The following is a 17,605-nucleotide window of genomic DNA, read 5'->3' on the forward strand; positions in this document are numbered from 1 at the left end:
ACGACATCTGCATACACAAATACACACAATCGTTTATGGAAAGTAACCAACCTTGCCAAAGCTCGCAGCGCTCACAGGCACGAGATTCTGGCGCTTGAAAAAATCGAGATAATGAGTGTATAACACGCTTCTAGGCAGACACACGCCGTCAGACTCTTCGTAGTTTTCCTCCAACCTTAAAAAGAAAGAGAAAAACAATACAACTGCGTTCATAGGTGTCTCAGCTTCTCGTAAATTTGTAAACGCTTACCATTTCAGAGTGAGTTTTGCGTTGCGCGATTTGATGCCGCGTTGTATTGCGGAACGAGACGCTTGCTTTCCTGCGCGGACCACGGACGTTACAACACCCGTTCTTCACGTTCTCTGCGACGAAAATCTCTACCTGGACGCACATCCCTGTACTCAGAATCTTCTTCTTTCGGGTCATAGTCGTCGTCACTTCCACCGGCGCGACCTCGTTCTGTCATCTTTTGAGTCGACACAAGAGCCGCCGCTTCCGAATGCCAACTAGCACCAAATGACAGAAAGCTATAACCCGTACGCAGTCAGTTATGACACATGTGACATCAACTCGGTCCCGCTTCGTTCGTTGCAGCTGCTACATCAACGGTTCCGCTCGGCAATGGACGAGCTGCCGCCCCGTAAATCGGATTTCCTCATCAGGCGGCGACCCGCACGGCGTACAACACAGGAGAATAATCAAATCGCAACTGCTGTGTATTAGCGAACGCCCACTGGCTGCTCGCACCACCACTTCCGACCTGGAGCGAAACAAGAAGCCGGTCGAGGTGGACGAGAAGCTCTACGCGACGTGTATCATTCGCCCACGATGCACGAGCACTAGAAACAGCCAATGACATGCGATTGCCAATGTAAACCTAGCTAGACAAACTGTAAGCATCTGATGTGCTACAAGACAAATGTTCCAACCTCAATGTTGAGGTTGTTATTCCAAGAGGCCAGACCTAGTAGCCACTAAACGAGATAATTGTTTAAAGTATTGTTTTATGTTTGTGAAACTTTAGCTCTTGATACCATGACAAACCTGAGATCGATCTAACTTGATGCCACTCTGAGAGCAAGGACTAGCATGCGAGACCACTTATGCACAGAGCAATGAATTATGCCTGTTGGTTATCCTAACATACAGTTCCTACTGGATCCAGTAGTTAGTAGTTCTGTATACATGAAATGTTAGTATTGTAATTACCTAAAGTAGGTAAAAGTGAAAATTTCATTGATTCTAGCAGAATGATTGCATATTATGAGGACAAGGATCTATAAACTGTTGTGAATGACTGTATTAGATAGAAAAAAAACAATAGCAGACATAGTGAGGTCAGCTACTGCATACACGATACATTCCAATACAGACATACAGTTTGCAAGGTATATTTCCTTCTAGTCAAGATAGAAGAGTAACGATAAGATTGACAAAATTCAGTTCTCCACAAAAGCGGCGGAGGAGGCACACACACACGCATGCACAGACAGACAGACAGACAGACAGACAGACAGACAGACAGACCGACACAGACACACACACACACACACACACACACACACACACACACACACACACACACACACACACACACACACACTACATGCAACACAAACATCATCCAATTCTAAGTTAGTAACCTTCCCATAACATCTACACACATGTACAGACCACCTATCACTTCAACTTTACTCTCCCGACACAAACACAAATCTACAGATCTCAATTATTTCAACAGTGTCAAACTTTGATATTTATATCAATAAAGTACTGATTCAAATATCGCCTAAAAAATTAATAACCAGCCGAGCAGAGCAGCATGTCTCACGTAACTACAATGTACATTATGGCCAAAAGTGCTAGCCTCTCTATAGAATCAGTTGCGACAGCCAGTGTACAACACACAAACAACAGACCATTTAGGCTTCCTGTTGTATGCCGCGAACTTGATCGTTCAATTGCCTTTTCATCAATTGGTACCTGAGACAACGATTAGTGAGACAAAAGCAACAGAATACATATGAATGGAAATACCTCTTCCTAATCTTTGCTGCTTCACGTTTCTCCTCTTCATCATATTTCGATAAGATGCCCTCAAGTACGGGCATTGCTAAATTTATGTATTGAGCAACCTAAAATAGATATCAACGGAATGCTGTTACACACCCCTCGTTGAAAGCAAGTTATTGGTAACATTTTATATCAACCAGATGCATGACCTATTCGTCTTATGGGCAGAGTACTGTAGTGTTATGTCAGAAGACTCAGACTGAGCATGTGCAGACATGTCATGTGCAATTTTGTTGCAAGGTCCCAAATGTGCTCAATGAATTCAAAATATGTAATTGACACACTGCCCCTATAGCAATCGGTGAGAAAATGCATAGATTAGATTCGGTGCAAATGCAGTCAGAATTTGGAGAGAAACACAAGCACTTTCTTCAGATGTACTGAAGATCCTGTACGTACCCCGGTCAATACCGGCATCCCCACCTTATAACAGCATGACGGTTTAGTTGCACAGTTGTCAGATTGACAGTCTGCTCAACCCCGGCTATAATGGCATGTCATAAAATGTGAGGTAATACGGTACTACTCCATCATGTGACTACTGGCAAGCTTAACATCAACATTTTGCTTTGCATTCCAATATAGCATGGATATTCTTACACAGTCCCATTCAAGGTCGATCCTAACCTCGAAGTTCCAGACCGTCTCCCAAAAGAAATGAGAGACGGTCTGGATCAACTTCTGATCAAACGAAGTTCGAAAGTGATCCGAGTCAGCCAATGAACGTCGAGAGTTCTGTAATGACATGCACGGCTTCTGGCAAAGGCATGTTCGACAATTACGTGTAAAGACAGCTCGTAATTGATTGCTTTCACGTGTGTCTTTCGTGATGTAAAACTGCACTGGACCATGCCTTTGAAGCAGAGCCCAAGGCTCTCGAAATTGGTTCAACGCATCCTGAACAGCGAACCACTGCAGATTTGCCACCATCGCAGTTGATACCACCCACCTTGTTTGAACACACCTCTAAAATGTAGTAATTGATCTCCTATTGTCACATCAGGCGGCATAGCGCTATTATCCAAAGAGGTGTTTTTGACTGTTACAACCCTTCCATTTCACTTAGGTAACTACGCCTACTTCCGAACTCGGTTTGATCAGAAGTTGATCCAGACCGTCTCTCATTTCTTTTGGAAGACGGTCTGGAACTTCGAGTCTACGTCGATCCCAACTCGTTCGAGAGTCCATCGAATAAATGTAACAAAAAAACAAGTAAATCAAGCTTCCAATGACATGTTACACAAAGATGAAGTTCAGCGAAAATGCTGGTTTAATGACAGATTCATCTAACATTGCATATAAGATAGGCACAATAGCTACGCTCATATGAGTAACACTGCGCTATAGAATAATACAAGTTTGCGATCACTTGAATTTGACTATGTGATTGCCCTTAACTCTATTCGTCGTTCAAACAGGCCAAACCAACCACACAATCGAGAGAAATCCTTAGACAATATGCTATGATGATATCCAGCACATTCACATGCATCAAGGCCAACATTTGTAGACAATGGATTAAGCTTGATTATGCAATAGCTTTACCTCAGGTGAGACATCTACTCGTGCTTCGTCTGCTGCATCCATTATGAAAATCTTTGCCACGGCCTACATGCACACATGTTCACACACACACACACACACACACACACACACACACACACACACACACACACACACACACACACACACACACACACACACACACACACACACACACACACACATGCCAGTGTTCAAAATTTTGCAACTGGCACAAGTCATCAGCTTGGCAACTTTAAATTTTTTAGTCGTCAAAATAATAGATTCTCAAAAATGTCAACAGATCAGCGATATCACCTATGAACATGCCTAATGTGACGTTAAAATGACTGTTGAAGACAACAGTACTACAAATTTATATACCAAAATAGTGCTTTGACATAAGTTCACTAAAAGTTTAGTTAACCTAACCCGAGCCATGCATGAGCAAGATTACAGTACTAGTACCTCTGTAGACCAAGGAACGACCTAACTATTGGAATGCAGCACAAGAGGTCATTGCTATGGCTGGTGTTAATTAGCGTGCCAGTAGAGTACACTTGGCAGTCTAGTTGTGTGTCTGTTCAGACAAAAAGACGATGAGGCAGCAAGCCCATGAGAGTCCACCATCTCTAGAAACCAAATACAAATGCACTTTGCAGAGATCAACGTAGCTTAAGAGCTGTACAAAGACGTATTTCAATGTGGTGGTGTTCATTGCCAAGGAAGAGCAAAGAAAATGCATGCAATAGGCATCAAATTCTTTGCCTCCTCTGGTAGCAGCCTCTGTGCAACTGAATCCAAGCGAAGAGAAAGAATGGGTAGAGCTTGGAGTAGAAGTCAAAGCTACCGATTTCGTCAGGAAGGCAACCCCACAGGTCAATTTGGTCAATATAAAACATGAGTTAGTCGTCAAGTGATGACTTGACGACCGCTTCTTCGAACACTGACATGCACACACACACACACACACACACACACACACACACACACACACACACACACACGTGCACACACACGCACGCACACACACACACACACACACACACACACACACACACACACACACACACACACACACCATGTCAACACACTGAGCAATCCACTCACATACACTCAAAGTATACCTCGCTAGGACCCAGTTTTAGTCTCACTTGCAGTGGATAGTCATCGTTCTTTACCGGCTCGGCACCTGAAATAATATTCCAGTATCACATCTAGTAGTAATGATTACAACAACTACCACATCAACCCAACATCTTATGTTAAAGAAAATCGACTCATTCACAGACAAGCACAACATCACGAATACAAACACACACACACACACACACACACACACACACACACACACACACACACACACACACACACACACACACACACACACATGTACTATACAGACATACATTTGCATTCGTTTCAATATTTTCCAGGAAATACTTTGATATGCAATCAAAATAAAATCACAAACTTTGCACACTGATAAATCAATAATAATTAATTTTGGCTGAATGAGCACCCCATACCCAAATCAAATATACCCACAAAGTTCAGGTCATTTCCTAAAGAGCACCGGACTCAAAGTTGTAACAAAAGTACTCATTGTGCTAATGCCTTTTGCTATTTGTTTCTGCCAAAGTGATATACAGACAAAAATCATAAACTATTGTGCATGTGCATGTGCATCTTGCGATGCTCTTAAAAATGATGGTGTAAAAGTGTCTTGCCCGTGGGCACGTCTGGTAGGTTTCTCCATTGGATGGTGCACAGTATAATGTATTGCAGATAATAGCCATTGCTTAGCTATTCGGAACAACCCTACGCTAAAGAAGTGGTTGCCGACATTGAGCAAGACCTGCAAGCCAACTGTCTGAAAGAACTGCACGAATTCGTATGAAAGTGGATGTCTTCCAGCACTTTCTATTTTCGTAAACACAAAATCAGATTGATCAACAAGAGACTACAAACTCAAGTCTGGTATTGAAATCTGCCGTTGAAATGATTCACATTATAATGCTCTCTCTACGAGATTTATTTTTCCTCCAATTTCAGAAAAGTATCTTCGCCATGATCAAAGACAGTAATCTGTCATACGTGCACATAGGTATGATGCTTTACAATAGTGTTGCACTGATAAGGGTATCAGGCAAATATATACCGATAACCGATATCCAAACAAAAAGCTGATACCGACAGCCAATACCAATACCTGATATAATTACCGGTATATTTTATATATAAAAATTGATGTTCATGTTTTACAAGCATTGCAGCACACGAATCTTGTGTCCTCGGCCACCTCAAATTGCTCTCAAATGGGGACTCTGTTTCTTTGCCAACATGCACGAACGTCATGTGGCCCTAAAGGACTGGTTACACATGTGCAACCTATTGGCACGCTTCTATGTAAGATTTACCAATTCTGATATAAATAACTGCATAACAATTCTGCAGAAACAAACTCTGGAAACAAACTCTGAAAAGAGTCAACATGACGACTGTTCTTATCACAGATCTGCTTGCAAGTTTATGGGCGTTTCCTTCTTAACAGGCTAGTCGGCGTGCGTTGAAGCTGTGCAGTTTCTGCTAATACTTACGTTAATTATGTCATGATCATCTCCTCGATCATCATTACATACTGTTTTCCTTGCAGCTGTCCAACTGTCTAGTATCTCAGTCACCATCATCAGGTCATAGCTTCTCATAACTTTAAAATACAAAAATTTGCCAAATGCATGAATTGGGTATGTACTAAAGATGGCAAATACCCAAGCCTGTCTGTGAGCAAACTATGTGGTTAATCCTAACCACAAGAGTAGGCAACAATTCAATTAGTTTCATGTAATCGTATCACCTTCCCTTTTGTCTCAAGTAAATGAGTTTTCATATCCACAAATGGTATCGATACTGCCTATCATATGTTATCGCCGATCATAATATGTTCATTATGCACACAAATTGACTTTAACTGATCAACTTTACTGTAAGTCCAGTGAGTAATACAAGATTACAGAAAAATTAGAAAACACGACATGTAACTAAAACCTGATTAGTACACAAATGATGGCTGTAACTACAGGCTTCCAGGCAGTGCACAAGATCCAGATAGTTAGATAATCATATCTTCATCCTCTAATGCACTTGACTATCAACACGTACTCACAATCAAACAAAGTTGTTCTATACACTTTCTAAACTGTAATCTACTAACAGAGACGTGTGTGTGTGTGTGTGTGTGTGTGTGTGTGTGTGTGTGTGTGTGTGTGTGTGTGTCTGTGTGTCTGTGTGTGTGTCTCTGTGTGTGTGTGTGTGTGTGTGTGTGTGTGTGTGTGTGTGTGTGTGTGTGTGTGTGTGTGTGTGTGTGTGTGTGTTGTGGTGGGTACATAAATGGCAACCTTTACAAGTGACGGTTAGCAGAAACTTTGACCAAGACATCATACAACTATATGGGCATGCCCTTATCAGCAAGGTAGTCACGAAACTCAAGACATTTCTCATTGCACCATTTCTGACCATGCATGGCTCCTCTACTTCTGTATAACTAGTGGTTTCTAAACAGTATGTTCCTGATGATGTCACACAACGATCATTCATAGAATGCAGATTTTCACACATATGAGAGTAAGACCAAAAATTACAAGATGAAGAATGCCACATAGGATACATTAACAAATGATGAAACCGGTGATAAAGATAATTAAGAAAAACGTGTGACAAGATCGATCATACAAATAGATTTGCAGTAGAAACCAACGAAAACCGATGAGACACTCTTTAGCCCTGTCCACACTAGACCAGAATGGATCACGATCGAATCAATCGGGCTAACAAGCATCCACAGTGCACTTTGAAAATGCAACCTCCGCCTCATTTTTGGTATCACGTAACTAATGACCGGTGTGTATGTGTGGGTTCTTTGCTTGTGGAAGCATTGATACAGCGACGTAACGTAAGCAAGATCAAAGACAAGAGAGGAGAGTTAGATGTTCCGACTACACGCGTAGCGGATATGGAAGTAACGCCCACTATTTCCATATTGATCGCGGTCCAGTTGTCAGTGTGGATAGGGCTTTTTACTTAGCATGTAATTAAAATTAAAAGAGTAATATTTTGCTTCACGAGACCTTACCACCACAACACTGCCAATGGTACACTAGGTTCAAGTGTCCAGCCGGTCGTCTTCCCAAGAGAAGAACGACCGATTGGAGACATTCGCCACTCAATTCCTCAATGCCAATCCTTCAATCAGAGTGCCATTCAATGTTTGTGCATCCTCGATAGTGATGCACGTCGCTATTGGCTCTTCGCTAATGTAATTTCACTCTGACACAAGTGCCTGCAGACACATTCAATCTAAGACTACAAACAACAGATCGACTATTTCCAGCTCGTCTCGTTGTCTGTCTCTCGTGCTAAGATCGCTAGACTCAACGCTTACCACAGAGGTCAACCAGAGGTCGACCGCAATGTATGCAAATCATAGTTTTACTTGAGAAGTTCTACTTGTTCAATGCATGCAATGTACGACACCCTCAGCAACTAGAAACTGTTTTGTGTGTGCTGCCTATTCCTCAAAGTAAGAAAAGGGTAGCAAAAGAAGAAGTCAAGATGCAGGTGTAGCTCACACGGTAACGAAATGTAATATCAGATGGCATGACAGATTGACTACTCAGTTACAGATTGCATTATTAGCAGAGAAGCAATAACGACGTCAATTGGTATCAGCAGTTATTGTGGATGCACGTGCATTCACAAACACTAACTAAACGTGCAAGATGCTGAATACAGGATAGAGAGTCCGTGGTTTACTTTGAGTGGCGAATGTCTCCAGCCAGTCTTTCTCCTCCTGAGGGAGATGACCAGCTGGACACTCAGCCTAATGGTAAACAAACGTCAATGCAAACTGAAGAACCCAATGGCGTGTTCTTGTGTGCAGCCAAGGTTAAGAGAAGATAACTGGATGAACAAACACACACACACACACACACACACACACACACACACACACACACACACACACTGCTCTACCTATACAGCATACATTATGAGACAAACCTCCATGATCATGTATGACATACAAGGCGTACTCGTTCAGACTGTTCTCCACCTAAACCAGCAATTTAACACATCACAAACAACATTCGACAACATGCAACTCGTAGCTTTCATTTACAGTAAATTTCTCTAGTAACATTTTCATGACATCTTCTGTAGAGTACGTACTGATAATCCTCAAATTTGCATACGTGCCATATGGAGGAATAAACGCTTCATCGTTCTGCACAGTTAACTGCTTCAAACACAACCAGATGACAACTGAATGTCAGTAATTCCCTCACCTGTTTTCCAGGTGGACGCAATGAAGCGGCATTGCTAATTTTCCTTGCCCTGACAGACCGTTGTCGTTTCGGAGTAGCCGGACTGTTACCTATAAAATGCAGTTGACTGACTTTGTTGAGAAGATGCAATTTCAACTATGAGCCATAAGATAACTGACTTTGAACAAGTCAGGTAACTTAGAGGGCATCTCCAATTACAGTAGAACCTTGCTAATCTGAATTCTCACTAATCCAAATTACCTTTAGCCAAAATGACCAAATGCAGCCCCTGACCTGTAAGGCGTGGTTGCTATTAAAGTCTCTAGTTGAGTAATACAGACGACCAATTCTAAAGTCCATTCCTGAATAGGAGAATACGTGGGAAAAACCCGTATCTCCTGAAGCAGACGTCCTAGCGAGTTGATTCCAACATCATTGGAATACTCACAAGGAGGAGGTTCCAGATCAGTTCATGAATACGGAGATTGGTGCTTTATTACAACAAAATTACTAACTTCCTGTATGACACGCGCTTGGCCCTGACCTACTCTTCCATTTACACCAGGTGCCTGATAACTTCAAGTCACCGTTACCACGCCCACTACTTAAAACCTGACGCAGACGTACTTTGAACTATGGATTGATAAGTAAAACAGCTGCAGCTAGCAAGCTTAGGTAGTTGAGGCATTGGTTGAACCTTTGAACGTAAGTTCATAGCGAAACGTTTCTATACTGGAACCTTTTATTCCACTAGCTCCGCCCATCTCTGTTCTTCAATTCCTTATCTATTAACCACAGTTCCCACGTATTCTCCTATTCGGGAACGGACTTTAGTTCTGCAGCTACAATCTGTCTCTGTCTGTGTTGTCTGGAGGCTCCGAGGTCAACGAATGCATCTACGATTCTGGCATGCATCAGATTCCGTGTGAGTGACTACTTAACGACTGACAGTTGATTAAACTTTGATAAATAAAATAAATAAATTTCTAGCTTATCTTTGATTAGCTTGCATTTCAGTAATAGTCTGTTCAATTTCATGAAACAACAGGTTGATTTAATTGATTTATTATATGTCTGTATAAGGTTTCAGATAAGAAGGCAGTAAGAGGGTGTGACTCCAGACAACCTAAAGTTTGTGCGTCCCCTGGTGGCTAAAGCCTTGGCTATCCTTTCTTTAGCAGCTGCGGATCACAATAGGAATTCTGCAGCAGCCTGATCCGGGTAGCTGCCATAAGGAAGCGGTTATCTAGTCTTCAGCAAATGAGCATATTTGACTATATATTAAATCCTGACTGTAACAGTATTAAAAAAGATAACACAAAAAATAATATTTTGGTCTTGTAATTTGACGGCTGTCCAAGCTTTTGGTTTTGCGCGTGCGCGTGTAAGATCATCAAAAAAGGTCACAGACAGACAGGCAAGCAGACAGACAGACAGACAGACAGAGAGACAGACAGACAGAACAATAAAAAGCAAATGCGTAAGAATGTGCACAACTCTACTATCTATAGCAAAAATTGGCACATACTCTCAGATTCAGTAGAAGAAGACGAACGAAGCCGATGGTCATTCTCGTTCATTGTCCTCTGCCTCTGCAGTTGCGTCACCAACTTCTTTGTGTACGGAGACACAGGGCTGTCTGACTCAGCAAATGAACTCCTCAACCGTAGCTTGCTCTTAGCTGATGACGCCAATCGAATCGGCTTCTTAAGGCCCCAGTAGATACGCATGACTCCTTCAAATACAATTCTTCCGTTCAATTCACGACTGCTCAGTTCACCCAGCATTCCACTCAAGAATGCATTGTACTGTCTTATTTTCAACATCAAGTCTTTGCTTGCAATATCGAAACCTTCACCGTCTGCAGCTGTGGCATGAATCACTACTCCACTTCGACCATAGCCTTTTGGACCAAAGAGTCCACTGTAACATGGAGTATTACAGTACGGTTTGCCTTTATGCTACAAAACAAGAATAATAACATCAGATATTCATGTAAAATGTTAACGAACAAATTGAGATATAAACAGACACAGAGACCAAAGATTATGGCATCAACAAACAAGTAACACAACAAACGAGCAAGCAAGCAAGCAGGAAACAGACAAACACACAGACAAACAGACACAAATATACAACTAGAAAAGTAAAGATTTCTTGTATGAGTTCATTTTACACTCTCCTAGCATTCATTAGATGTTTTCAGTCCAGAATGTATGGAGAATTTGATAAAACTTCACTGAATCAAACCTGACAGATGATGCAAAATGAAGTATAATGTCCTTGTTTTTGACGAAGTGCATGTGTCACAGTTTCATCAAATCAGAGCGGCTAACTCAAACAGAGAGACAGAGACAGACAGACAGACAGACAGACAGACAAACAGACACAAACAGACAAAAAGACAGACAGACAAACAGAAAGACAAACAGAGACACACAAAGACTTGCATACAAACTGACCAACAAGCAGAAAAATCTATAATACAACTGTTGGTTCAAAATATAGTACTGACAAAGTTCAACAACATGTTATACTGTTCAGAACTAATTAACTGTGAATAAGACACAAAAAATAATTCGTAGTCTACAAGAGCGAGTGCACCAAGTTTGGCTGGTGGGTATGTTTTAGTTAGAATAAATCTTAATTTTAATTAAATCATGTTCATTTGAACTATGTTGTAAGAGTTCTTGATACACACTTGAACTCTTGCACACGAACTCGAGTGCAACGAGTTCGTGTGCACTCGCACCACATTGAGAAATGCCGGTATGCTCCTGATGAGATATAATTGATACACTCTGTGCATTAGAAGTTGATATTAATAAATATAAAAGTGAAACGCGCGCAGGAAATGCGAGCGTCTCTAACAGGTAATTTATTCTTGTGGCCTTACAATTACATTGTGCACATGCATTTCCCTGTGCTAAATCCAACAGTCAAAAGTCTATGTACTTCAATTTCTTGAGAACCCCTGCACGTTTAATTTAGTAACACTTCTAGAGACAGGGTGTTAGCTACGGAAACATTATTTTTCGTTGTCGGGCGTGGTCGAAAGCGGCGTGGGAGAAAGTACCACGCCTACTCATTGGCTCACTCTTGGTGTACGGCCAAGACACGGTTGAAATACTTGAACGTGTTTGTGAAACAGCCAACTTACTTCTGAATGGCCGCCGGGGTTCAGCCGCTTGCCACATTCCTCGCAACGAAGACAAAGAGGATGCCAATCAAAGCCGATTGATGTAATACGTTCAGCTGACAAAATATGGGAACAAAATGGCTTATAACTAAACCGTTTTAAGAGGAAAGAGAGTACAGTCACTTACCGAAGTAAACCGGCTTTCCGCACTTGGGACAGTTGGGCATCGTTGACTGGGTGTCCCGGAAGTCTAATTGTGACCCGGATATGCAAATACTTGTTGACGTCTATGTATGTTTGGTAGTGTACGACAGTCACGGCAAACATGTAATCTGGATAAGATTTTAAAAATTGATCACGTGCAAGCTAGAGAAGTAAAACTGCATTTGTATGGAGAACGCCCAGTTTTGGAATTTTCACACTTCCCAAAATAGCCCTAAACACGTTTTCTAGAGCAGTCTAAAAGAAAGTGCAAGGCTTAGCTAGTCTATGCTACAGAGTCTTTCTGCAAAATAGAATTTTTATCGTCATTGACTCAATATCTAAATAGCTAATGGAGTGTGCAACATTTCGATATGATTATATTTTTCTATTTTTCAGCAAGTAACTTCTAGTATACAAGACATCGGTTCCTGATACTTGCACACTATTAGCTACATACGTAATAGGTGCACAACTCCTCGAGGGAGCACAAATTTGCTTACGAGGGCGTGACATTCAACAATAATAGTGCATTGGACGTCTCAATCACGTGATATCCCGGAAGTCGCCATCTTAGGGGGCTACGAGTTGCTCTGTTTTCGGCTGCCACGATCGTAGAATTCAGGGCAGCAACATGCTTTTTCAGTCTATACCGGCTATACCAACCAGTCAGGGACCTGAAATGCGTCATTTAGAGCAACAGACAACGGGCAGCGTGGATCTCCAGCCTAGTCAGAAAGGACTGGAAGCCGTCGCAGCATTCGCGTGTTTGCTCTGAGCACTTTCTGTATGGTGGAGCTGTCATTTCTAGTATGTTCTGTACTAAAAGAGTAATCTATGCTACTCTGAATAATTCTAGGAAAGCCATCCTTTGTGTATGACTCAACTAGTCCTGACTGGGTACCATCTGCAAGGATGGGTTAGGTTCCTACGATCATTTCTGTGGTAGACTGGTACATAGATTGGTGAGCATGCGTACGTTGGGGTGTCATATACTTAGGTAATTAGATAAGTGACTGTTAGCACTTGTTGTTGCGTTAGAGCCTGAGCATAACATAGACTGATAGGGTGTGATAGCTTGTGCCGATCTGGAACGTAGCTTACGACTGTTATAATATATATATATACTACACTGGCGACGAGGATGGCGGCTCGACACGGGAAACTCTGCGAGTTCAACGCGGGCGTAGATAATGTCGAAGACTACAAAGAAAGATTCTTGCTCTATTGCACGGCAAATGAAATCACGGACGACGACAAGAAGATAGCTGTTCTTCTGACGTCGATGGGCACAACGACGTACACATTACTAAAGAATTTGGTACGAACGGCGGCTCCTCAAGACAAATCGTTGGATGCGCTCTTCAAGCTATTGCAGGACCACTATGAACCGAGAATTATCGTCGTCGCAGAGCGTTTTCGCTTTTATAAGCGAATGCAGCGGGAAGGCGAGAATATTGCTGTTTACGTTTCGGAGCTGCGACGCCTCGACAAACATTGTGATTTCGGTGAGCAGCTCAATACTGCATTACGCGATCAATTAGTCTGTGGGTTGCTACACGAGAATATACAGCAGAAGATTTTAGCTGAGGCAGAGCTAACGCTGGAAAAGGCTCTGCGGATTGCACAAGCTGCAGAAACAGCCAGAGCGGAGACACAACACCTCCGTGGGGAGTCGACACGACACGCAGCTAGTGGACATTCCAGGACATTGGAGACGGCATTTGCTGTCAAGAGAGCGACCACAAGCAGCCACAGCCAATCGGGATCGTTGCGTGCTTTGGATAAGGCATGTTATCGTTGCAATGATCATGGTCATGACCCAACCAAGTGTAGATTCAAAAACTACACGTGTCTGTTCTGCAAGACGAAGGGCCATATCGCTAAAGCATGTCGGAAGAAGCAACGAGATAACGCGAAAGATAGCACGGAGGGCAATTGGCGTACAAAAAGGAAACCGAAGACTCAGTCTACATATCAAGTAGATGCAGAAGATGTAAGCCTCATTTGTTCTTTGTCTGGTAGAGGCGGGGTCAAGGTGACAATAGAGGTGGCAGGCAGGAATGTGGAGATGCAAGTGGACACTGGAGCTTCAGTGAGTGTTGTACCAACCCAGATGTATAGTGAAGTTCTATCCCACGTACAGCTGAAAAAGAGCACTGCCCAACTTCAGTCATATAGTGGTGAAGATTGAAGGTGAAGGGAGAAGCTGTTGTACCAATCAAGTATGGAATGCAACAATCCATGGAGCCGTTGATTGTAGTAGATGTGAGTGATAAGCCAGCAGTTTTGGGACGAGATTGGCTGTCAAACCTCAAGCTTGATTGGGCTTCTCTGTTCAAAGTTGATAGTGGAGTTTTTGATGTACCTGAGAAGTTTCCTCAGTTGTTTGCAGAGGGAGTAGGTACTTTGCAAGGCTATCAAGCCAAGATAACTTTGTCTGCAGATGCCAAGCCACAGTTCCATAGGCCACGCCCAATGCCTTATGCCTTGCAACAGAAGGTAGAGGAGGAGCTTAATCGACTTCAGGAAGAGGGCATTATACAGCCAGCGGAAAACAGTGAGTGGGCAGCACCTATCGTCATTGTGAGAAAGGCTGATAATTCTATCAGAATTTGTGGCGATTACAAGGTAACAATTAACCCCTACCTGGAGATGGACAATTATCCAATGCCAAATGCACAGGACTTGTTTGCATCGTTAGCAGGAGGACGGTTCTTTACACGTCTGGAAATGAAACAAGCTTACATGCAGATGCGAGTGGATGCAAGCAGCCAAAGGTGTTTGACTATCAACACTGCCAAGGGCCTGTTTGCGTACACATGTATGCCCTTTGGTATTTCGACTGCACCCGGAATTTGCCAGCGAGAAATGGACAATGTTCTTACAGGAATGCCAGGAGTGTCCTGTTATTTAGACGACATTCTGATTGCGGGCCAATCCGAAGAACAACATGACGAACGTCTTCATCAAGTCTTGAAAAGACTGAGTCAAGCAGGACTTCGTCTGAAAAGGGAAAAGGGTGAGTTCAAGAAAACTAGAGTTGAGTACCTTGGTTATGTTGTGGATGGGCATGGACTTAGACCGGCTGAGAAAAAACTGGCAGCAATACGACAAGCTCCAGAGCCAAGTAACACAACCGAGCTAAGGGCATTCTTAGGCCTATTGAATTATTATGGAAGGTTCTTGCCTAACCTCTCAACCATTCTACAACCACTGCATAGTTTGCTGCAGAAGAACACATTGTGGGAATGGGATGCAAAACAAGCAAAAGCTTTCCAGCAAGCCAAACAGAATTTGTTGGAATCGGATTTCTTGACGCATTATGACTTGAAGAAACCGGTACGTCTTGCTTGCGATGCTCCACCGTATGGAGTGGGAGCCTGTCTCACACATGTAATGTCAGACGGTAGTGAGCAACCAGTCGCTTTTGCTTCACGAACCTTGACCACGGCAGAAAGACGATATGCTCAATTGGAACGAGAAGCGTTAGCACTCATCTTTGGAGTGCGACAATTCCATAAGTATTTGGTGGGAAGGCCATTCACACTTGTAACTGACCATCGACCACTGTTGAAGATATTGGGTCCGAAAGAGGGAGTACCTACTCTAGCAGCGACTCGACTACAGCGTTGGTCACTAATTCTAAGTGCTTATCAATACAACTTGGAATACACATCAGGATTGAGCAACAAAGAAGCTGATCTACTTTCGAGACTACCCATTCCAGTCAACGTAGTGGATCCCAATGAGCAAATGTATGCTATTGATCATTGTGAGCAGTTACCTGTTACAGCGCAAGACATTGCTAAGGAACTGCAGCGAGACTCCATACTACGACAAGTTTACGAGTACACTTTGCGTGGATGGAAGCCTAATGTAAGTACACAGTTACTGCCGTATGCACGACGAGCGGATGAGCTTACAATTGAAAACGGGTGTCTACTGTGGGGGAATCGTGTAATTATTCCATCCAAGCTTCGAGGCACAGTGTTACAAGAGATTCACGAAGGTCATATTGGCCTCTGTCGAATGAAATCTCTGACACGAAGTTTCGTGTGGTGACCAAGACTAGACCAAGATCTAGAGGAAGTAGTGAAGACTTGCACAGCATATCAGAGTATACGGAATAAGCCGGCTCAGGTCATGTCACATCCATGGATCTACCCAGATGCGCCCTGGACTCGCCTTCATGTGGATTTTGCAGAGTTCAAGGGAAAGCAATACCTTGTGGTAATTGATGCATTTACCAAGTGGCCGGAAGTCCACGAGCTCGGAATACATGCCACTACGACTCAGAAAGTTGAAGCATTGAGGAGGTCATTCAGCTGCCATGGAATCCCTCAAAGGCTAGTTTTAGATAACGGGCCTCAATTCGTGGCAAGAGAGTTTCAGGACTTCGTGTGAGCGAACGGGATTAGACATCAAAGGACACCTCCGTATCACCCTGCTTCGAATGGGCAGGCAGAACGGTTCGTGCAGGAGCTCAAGAAGTCTCTGAAGATGAGGCCACCAGATCGGTCAATTAGTCATCAGATTTCGTTACTGTTGTTGAAATATCGAACAACCCCAAACACTACTACTGGGAAGACACCATCAGAACTACTGATGAAACGTGAGCTGAGACACGGTTGACATTAGTAAGACCAGAGAGTGGACGACAAATTCAAGACAGGCAAAGTGAGAGATACGAAGAAGCAACAAAATACGTTAGAAATCTCAACCCAGGAGACACGGTGGCAGTCCTCAACACACGTCGAGATGGCCGAGGGAAATGGCTGACAGAAATCATCCTACAGCGCTTGGGACCAACAAATTACATGGTGAACGTGAACAATCACCTCCGATATGTTCATATCGAACATATCAGGAGACGAGATGAAAGGAGTGTACCTACTGTCATAGAGACATCAGATGAGGCGGATACTGAAGCAACTACAGATATTACTTCTAATCCACGACCAACACTTGAACAGACAGGACAAACAGAACCTACTAGTCCAGTGAGAGAAGCACAACAAGCAGAAGAACCTGTTACAATAGCCATACCATCTCTTGCTGAGGGAGCTACAGCCGAAGTAAGAGGAACATCAAGTGGAACTGATCGACGTTATCCAGTTCGAGTCAATCGTCAGTTACCCTTCCGATATAGACAAAGCTAAGGAGAGAGGAGTGTGGTAGACTGGTACATAGATTGGTGAGCATGCGTACGTTGGGGTGTCATATACTTAGGTAATTAGATAAGTGACTGTTAGCACTTGTTGGATTGCTGTTGCGTTAGAGCCTGAGCATAGCATAGACTGATAGGGTGTGATAGCTTGTGCCGATCTGGAACGTAGCTTACGACTG

At 42.9% G+C, this 17,605-nt stretch overlaps 4 protein-coding genes across 4 annotated transcripts in view; 2 read left to right on the forward strand and 2 right to left on the reverse strand.

The window, feature by feature from the left end:
* The window catches only part of LOC134181140 (transcription factor RFX4-like), a 5,685-nt gene extending 5,039 nt beyond the window's left edge, over positions 1-646 (reverse strand). Inside the window, exons 1-3 of the mRNA XM_062648351.1 lie at positions 383-646; positions 251-320; positions 52-175 (exon numbers count right to left, since the gene is read on the reverse strand). Coding sequence (XP_062504335.1) covers positions 52-175; positions 251-320; positions 383-467 — 279 coding nt within the window. The 5' untranslated portion in view covers positions 468-646. The remainder of the gene's footprint in view (positions 1-51; positions 176-250; positions 321-382) is intronic.
* Positions 647-1,718: 1,072 nt separating this feature from the next.
* LOC134181008 (ras association domain-containing protein 2-like) lies at positions 1,719-12,312 on the reverse strand. The gene is made up of 10 exons (XM_062648199.1): positions 12,243-12,312; positions 12,077-12,171; positions 10,445-10,877; positions 8,938-9,026; positions 8,772-8,876; positions 8,654-8,705; positions 4,723-4,787; positions 3,620-3,682; positions 2,039-2,136; positions 1,719-1,984 (listed from the first exon to the last, which is right to left on the reverse strand). The coding sequence occupies exons 1-10, from the start codon at positions 12,280-12,282 to the stop codon at positions 1,924-1,926; spliced, it is 1,101 nt and encodes a 366-aa protein (XP_062504183.1). The 5' UTR covers positions 12,283-12,312; the 3' UTR covers positions 1,719-1,923.
* A 2,188-nt stretch (positions 12,313-14,500) lies between these two features.
* LOC134180812 (uncharacterized protein K02A2.6-like) lies at positions 14,501-16,321 on the forward strand. Its single transcript, XM_062647996.1, has one exon. The coding sequence runs from the start codon at positions 14,501-14,503 to the stop codon at positions 16,319-16,321; it is 1,821 nt and encodes a 606-aa protein (XP_062503980.1).
* Positions 16,322-16,402: 81 nt separating this feature from the next.
* Positions 16,403-17,418, forward strand: LOC134180813 (uncharacterized protein K02A2.6-like). The gene is made up of 3 exons (XM_062647998.1): positions 16,403-16,605; positions 16,678-16,886; positions 16,928-17,418. Exons 1-3 carry the CDS (start codon positions 16,403-16,405, stop codon positions 17,416-17,418), a joined length of 903 nt encoding a protein of 300 aa, XP_062503982.1.
* The last annotated feature ends 187 nt before the right edge of the window (positions 17,419-17,605 follow it).

This window comes from Corticium candelabrum, chromosome 6, assembly GCF_963422355.1.
Source record: "Corticium candelabrum chromosome 6, ooCorCand1.1, whole genome shotgun sequence".
Taxonomy (NCBI): domain Eukaryota; kingdom Metazoa; phylum Porifera; class Homoscleromorpha; order Homosclerophorida; family Plakinidae; genus Corticium; species Corticium candelabrum.